Below are 6,906 nucleotides of genomic sequence, written 5' to 3'. Positions count from 1 at the left end.
GTGAGGCGACAATATTGTACAATTTGGACTCCGACAACTCATGCACATACTCCTTAAATATGTCCACTTTTCAAATTTGTATAATTCAGATTCTTCTATTTATATTTTTTCATCTCATCTCATCTCATTATCTCTAGCCGCTTTATCCTTCTACAGGGTCGCAGGCAAGCTGGAGCCTATCCCAGCTGACTACGGGCGAAAGGCGGGGTACACCCTGGACAAGTCGCCAGGTCATCACAGGGCTGAGACATAGACACAGACAACCATTCACACTCACACCTACGGTCAATTTAGAGTCACCAGTTAACCTAACCTGCATGTCTTTGGACTGTGGGGGAAACCGGAGCACCCGGAGGAAACCCACGCGGACACGGGGAGAACATGCAAACTCCACACAGAAAGGCCCTCGCCGGCCACGGGGCTCGAACCCAGGACCTTCTTGCTTCTTGTGAGGCGACCGTGCTAACCACTACACCACCGTGCCACCCCCACACAGATAACCACTCTGTATAATTGTGATGAGGCGGGGTACACCCTGGACAAGTCACCAGGTCATTGCAGGGCTGACACATAGACACAAACAACCATTCACACTCACACCTACGGTCAATTTAGAGTCACCAGTTAACCGAACCTGTATGCCTTTGGAGGAAACCGGAGGAAACCCACACAGATACGGGGAGAGCATGCAACAACTCCACACACTGGGCTCGAACCCAGAACCTTCTTGCTGTGAGTTGACAGTGCTAACTCATGCACAAACTCCTTAACTATGTCCATCCATCCATCCATCCATTATCTCTAGCTGCTTTATCCTGTTCTACAGAGTCACGGGCAAGCTGGAGCCTATCCCAGCTGACTACGGGTGAAAGGCGGGGTACACCCTGGACAAGTCGCCAGGTCATCACAGGGCCGACACATAGACACAGACAACCATTCACACTCACATTCACACCTACGGTCAATTTAGAGTCACCAGTTAACCTAACCTGCATGTCTTTGGACTGTGAGGGAAACTGGAGGAAACCCACACAGATACGGGGAGAACATGCAACAACTCCACACACTGGGCTCGAACCCAGAACCTTCTTACTGTGAGGTGACAGTGCTAACTCATGCACATACTCCTTAACTACAGTGCTCAGCGTAAATGAGTGCACCCCCTTTGAAAAGTAACATTTTAAACAATATCTCAATGAACACAATTTCCAAAATGTTGACAAGGCAAAGTTTAATATAACATCTGTTTAACTTATAACGTGAAAGTAAGGTTAATAATATAACTTAGATTACACATTTTTTCAGTTTTACTCAAATTAGGTTGGTGCAAAAATGAGTACACCCCACAACAAAAACTACTACATCTAGTACTTTGTCTGGCCTCCATGATTTTTAATGACGGCACCAAGTCTTCTAGGCATGGAATGAACAAGTTGGCGACATTTTGCAACATCAATCTTTTTCCATTCTTCAACAACGACCTCTTTTAGTGACTGGATGCTGGATGGAGAGTGATGCTCAACTTGTCTCTTCAGAATTCCCCATAGGTGTTCGATTGGGTTCAGATCAGGAGACGTACTCGGCCACTGAATCACTTTCACCCTGTTCTTCTTCAGAAATCCAACAGTGGCCTTAGATGTGTGTTTAGTCATGTTGGAAAAGTGCATGACGACCAAGGGCACGGAGCGATGGTAGCATTTTCTCTTTCAGTATAGAGCAATACGTCTGTGAATTCATGATGCCATCAGTGAAATGCAGCTCCCCGACACCAGCAGCCCCACATAAGGACACTGCCACCACCATGTTTCACTGTAGGCACCAGGCATTTTTCTTTGTATTCCTCACCTTTGCGACGCCATACAGTTTTGAAGCCGTCACTTCCAAAAACATTTATCTTGGTCTCATCACTCCAGAGTATAGAGTCCCAGTAGTCTTTATCTTTGTCAGCATGGGCCCTGGCAAACTCTAGGCGGGCTTTTTTGTGCCTGGACTTTAGGAGAGGCTTCTTTCGTGGACGGCATCCATGCATGCCATTCCTCTGCAGTGTACGCCGTATTGTGTCACGGCAAATAGTCACCCCAGTTTGGCTTTCTACTTCTTTCGATAACTGCAATGAACTTGCATGCCGATTTTCTTCAACCCTTCTCATCAGAAGACGCTCCTGTCGAGGTGTTAACTTCCGTGGACGACCTGGACGTCTCTGTGAGATGGTTGCAGTTCCATCTTTCTTAAATTTTTGTACCACTTTTGCTACAGTATTCTGACTGATAAGTAAAGCTTTGCTGATCTTCTTGTAGCCTTCACCTTTGTGCTGTAAAGAAATTATTTTCTTTGGGGAATTCTGAAGAGACCAGTTGAGCATCACTCTCCATCCAGCATCCAGTCACTAAAAGAGGTTGTTGTTGAAGAATGGAAAAAAGATTGATGTTGCAAAATGTCACCAACTTGTTCATTCCATGCCTAGAAGACTTGGTGCTGTGAGGCCAGACAAAGTACTAGATGTAGTAGTTTTTGTTGTGCGGTGTACTCATTTTTGCACCACTCTAATTTGAGTAAAACTGAAGGACGGCACGGTGGTGTAGTGGTTAGCGCTGTCGCCTCACAGCAAGAAGGTCCGGGTTCGAGCCCCGTGGCCGGCGAGGGCCTTTCTGTGCGGAGTTTGCATGTTGTCCGCATGGGTTTCCTCCACAGTCCAAAGACATGCAGGTTAGGTTAACTGGTGACTCTAAATTGACCGTAGGTGTGAATGGTTGTCTGTGTCTATGTGTCAGCCCTGTGATGACCTGGCGACTTGTCCAGGGTGTACCCCACCTTTCGCCCGTAGTCAGCTGGGATAGGCTCCAGCTTGCCTGCGACCCTGTAGAACAGGATAAAGCGGCTAGAGATAATGAGATGAGATGAGATATTTCAGATTCTTCTAATTAGATTAGATAACTTTATTTGTACCCAAAGGTAGATTTGGTGTGCAGCCAAGTGATCTCCACTCATACAAAACATTTAAAACAAAGGACACACTTAACATACAAACATTTGAAATATTACAGAAATGTTTAAAACAGTAAACATTAGAGTGACATAGTGTCACATTGTGTAAAAAAAAAACAGTGATATACCAGCTATGATTGATGAATATGTAATAAAATGAGACTGATAAGATCCTAAACAAATTAAAAATTAATTATAAAACAAATACAATTATATTTATCAGCAGTGTACTTGATTTTGATTCTGAGAAACGCTTTACAGTGTCAGGATGCTGCCACGAACCTGTTAATTAAGTACAAGAAAGAAAGAAAGAAAGAAAGAAAAAGAAAAAAAAGTCACGCGGAAACTTCAGCCCGAGCTCATTTGCATGTCGAGGTCCTGATTGGCGGCTTTTGATTGGTTGTTCCAGCTGTCAACTCTCCACCCCTGAGCACTGATTGGTGGTTGGAGTCGCCAGGAGCCGGGACTTGGAGAAGAGGCACGAGTTTGCACTGAAGTGGAGTCAGTTTTTGCGGAGTCGTGGAGGCGAATGCGCAGCTGAGATGAAGCCGCACTCTGATTGGCTCTGACTTTTTCTTTGCTTTTTTTTTTTTTTTTTAAAGCCATTTTCATTCAAGCGGTTTGTCAACATGGCAGAGCCGTCGGTGGCTGCAAAAATGGCGTCACTTGTCCCGGTCCGAGCCGCGACTCTGATTCTTTTCACCGTGTGCTTAATTGCGCCGACGCGCGCCCGAGAAGGCGCAGCAGAGGAGACGGTCATCATCGGTTTGCGCCTGGAGGACACAGATGACATTTCGTTCATGGACCGGGGCTACCTCCGGGTGAGCGAGCGCTCCCGGGTCAAGTTGCGCGTGTATGGGCACAACATCAACAACGAGACCTGGTCCAAGATCGCGTTCACAGAGCACGAGCGGAGCCGCGCGGTTGCCAACCTGGACAGCGACAACAAGAGCCACGAGGAGCCATCGAACCTACACCCGTGCGGCATCAGGACATCAGATATCTTAATCCTGCCCAACATTGTGTTGAACCGCAAGACGTCCGGTGTAGTCGAGATCGAGGTCAAGCCGTTAAGGAAGACCGAAAGGAGCAAAGCGTATTACCTGTGCATCGCGACCTCGACCCCTTCTGGTACGCACGACCCGTGGACAGAAAGCACGTGGATGTACCATGAAGGTGATGACACCAAAGTGATCGTGGTGGAGGAGAGAAAGTTCCTGCTGCCGTTTTGGCTCCAGGTGATCTTTATTTCCATGTTGCTCTGCCTGTCCGGGATGTTCAGTGGGTTGAATCTCGGGCTCATGGCGCTCGATCCGATGGAGCTCCAGATTGTGCAGAACTGCGGCACTGAGCGCGAGAAGAACTACGCGCGCAGAATCGAGCCTGTGCGCAGCCAGGGGAACTACCTGCTGTGCTCGCTGCTCTTAGGGAACGTTCTTGTGAACACCACGCTCACCATCCTGCTGGATGACATTGCTGGGAACGGCCTGATCGCTGTGGTCATGTCGACCATCGGGATCGTGATCTTCGGCGAGATCGTGCCTCAAGCCATATGCTCGCGCCACGGACTGGCCGTCGGTGCGAACACCATCTTCCTTACCAAGTTCTTCATGCTGCTCACGTTTCCTGCCTCGTACCCGGTCAGCAAGCTCCTCGACTACCTGCTCGGACAGGAGATCGGCACCGTGTACAACCGCGAGAAGCTGTTGGAGATGCTGCGCGTCACCGATCCCTACAACGACCTGGTCAAGGAGGAGCTCAACATCATCCAGGGCGCGCTCGAGCTGCGCACCAAGACCGTCGAGGACGTGATGACGCCGCTGCGTGACTGCTTCATGCTGGCGGCTGATGCCACGCTGGACTTCGCCACGGTGAGTGAGATCATGGAGAGCGGCTACACGCGCATCCCGGTCTTCGAGGAGGAGCGGTCCAACATCATTGACATGCTCTTGGTCAAGGATCTGGCTTTCGTGGACCCGGATGACTGCACGCTGCTCAAGACCGTCACCAGGTTCTACAGCCACCCGCTGCACTTTGTCTTCAACGACACCAAGCTGGACGCCATGCTGGAGGAGTTCAAAAAAGGTGCGTCCGACTTTCCTCGTGTTCTCCATCAACTACCCAGCGCGCGCGTGGGAAAAGCACGACATAGTATTTCTTTCTCTTCTTCTTCTTCTTTTTTTTTTTTTTAAAGTAGTCGCGCGTGCGTTTCCAGTCCGGGTGTGTGTCTCGTGCGCCTTTTACGCATGACGCGTCATGACGCACGCGAACAAAGTATGAACATGTTTCAGTCATAAAGGTTTAATAATAATAATAAGGTTGGGTGGCACGGTGGTGTAGTGGTTAGCACTGTCGCCTCACAGCAAGAAGGTCCTGGGTTCGAGCCCCGGGGCCGGCGAGGGCCTTTCAGTGTGGAGTTTGCATGTTCTCCCCGTGTCCGCGTGGGTTTCCTCCGGGTGCTCCGGTTTCCCCCACAGTCCAAAGACATGCAGGTTAGGTTAACTGGTGACTCTAAATTGACCGTAGGTGTGAATGTGAGTGTGAATGGTTGTCTATGTCTATGTGTCAGCCCTGTGATGACCTGGCGACTTGTCCAGGGTGTACCCCGCCTTTCACCCGTAGTCAGCTGGGATAGGCGCCAGCTTGCCTGCGACCCTGTAGAACAGGATAAAGCGGCTACAGATAATGAGATGAGAATAAGAAGGTTCTGGGTTCAAGCCCAGTGACCAAGGAGGGCCTTTCTGTATGGAGTTGTTGCATGTTCTACCCGTATCTGCGTGGGTTTCCTCTGATTTCCCCCACAGTCCAAAGACATGCAGGTTAGGTTAACTGGTGACTCTAAATTGACCGTAGGTGTGAATGTGAGTGTGAATGGTTGTTTGTTTCTATGGTGACTTGTCCAGGGTGTACCCCGCCTCTCGCCCATAGTCAGCTGGGGTAGGATCCAGCTTGCCTGAGACCCTGTACAGGATAAGCAGCTACAGATGATCGATGGATAATAATAATAATAAGGTTCTGGGTTCGAACCCAGCTGCTGATGAGGGCCTTTCTGTGTAGAGTTTGCATGTTCTCCCTGTGTGTGTGTGTGGGTTTCTTCCGGGTGCTCCGGTTTCCCTAACAGTCCAAAGACATCCATCCATCCATTATCTGTATCCTGGGGTGCATATAGCTTCTACCCAAATTTGCATAATTAGAATTAATAACGAAGAAATGGAGTAATTAAGCCCTAACGTGCAGTTTCCACACAAATCACTTCTTCTCCTTCAATTCTTCACTGATTTTCATTCTTTCTGGCATGAAGGTAGGGTGCATATAACTTCTACCCAGATTTGGGCCGGAGTGAGTTACGCTGTCATTGACGGTTTCCATCCATCCATTATCTGTACAGCATCGTGGGCAAGCTGGAGCCTATCCCAGCTGACCACGGGTGAGAGGCAGGGTACACCCTGGACAAGTCGCCAGATCATCACAGGGCTGACACACAGAGACAAACAACCATTCACAGTCACGGTCAATTTAGAGCCACCAATTAGCCTAACCAGAGCACTCGGAGGAAACCCACGCAGACACAGGGAGAACATGCAAACTCCACACAGAAAGGCGCCCGTCAGCCACTGGGCTCGAACCCAGAACCTTCTTACTGTGAGGCGATAGTGCAAACCACTACACCACCGTGCTGTCCAAAGACATGCGGTTAGATTTAGCTACGCCAAACTGTCCATAGGTGTGAATGTGTGTGTGAGAGGAGAAAATCTCTATAATAATTAATTAGAATGGAAATGGAACAGGAAACTGCGACTGTAATGTTCCCTAGAAACTCGGATGTCAGAGCACTAATAGGGTCGTCACACTCGAGGCGGAATGAGCCGGAATGCCGTCGGAATGAAAATTCTTCGTATATTCCGGGATATTCGAAGTGCA

General features: G+C 48.9%; 1 protein-coding gene across 5 annotated transcripts in view; it reads left to right on the top strand.

Annotated features, from left to right (window-relative positions):
- The first annotated feature begins 3,580 nt into the window (after positions 1–3,580).
- Positions 3,581–6,906, top strand: part of cnnm2b (cyclin and CBS domain divalent metal cation transport mediator 2b) — a 92,244-nt gene continuing 88,918 nt past the window's right edge. For all 5 annotated transcript variants that reach the window (XM_060898972.1, XM_060898973.1, XM_060898970.1 and 2 more), the window contains exon 1: positions 3,581–5,070. In XM_060898972.1, coding sequence (XP_060754955.1) covers positions 3,615–5,070 — 1,456 coding nt within the window. In that variant the 5' untranslated portion in view covers positions 3,581–3,614. The remainder of the gene's footprint in view (positions 5,071–6,906) is intronic.

The sequence above is a fragment of the Neoarius graeffei genome, chromosome 18, assembly GCF_027579695.1.
Source record: "Neoarius graeffei isolate fNeoGra1 chromosome 18, fNeoGra1.pri, whole genome shotgun sequence".
Classification (NCBI taxonomy): Eukaryota; Metazoa; Chordata; class Actinopteri; order Siluriformes; family Ariidae; genus Neoarius; species Neoarius graeffei.
Note: the sequence above shows the minus strand (reverse complement) of the source record. Positions and strands in the feature narration are given on the sequence as shown.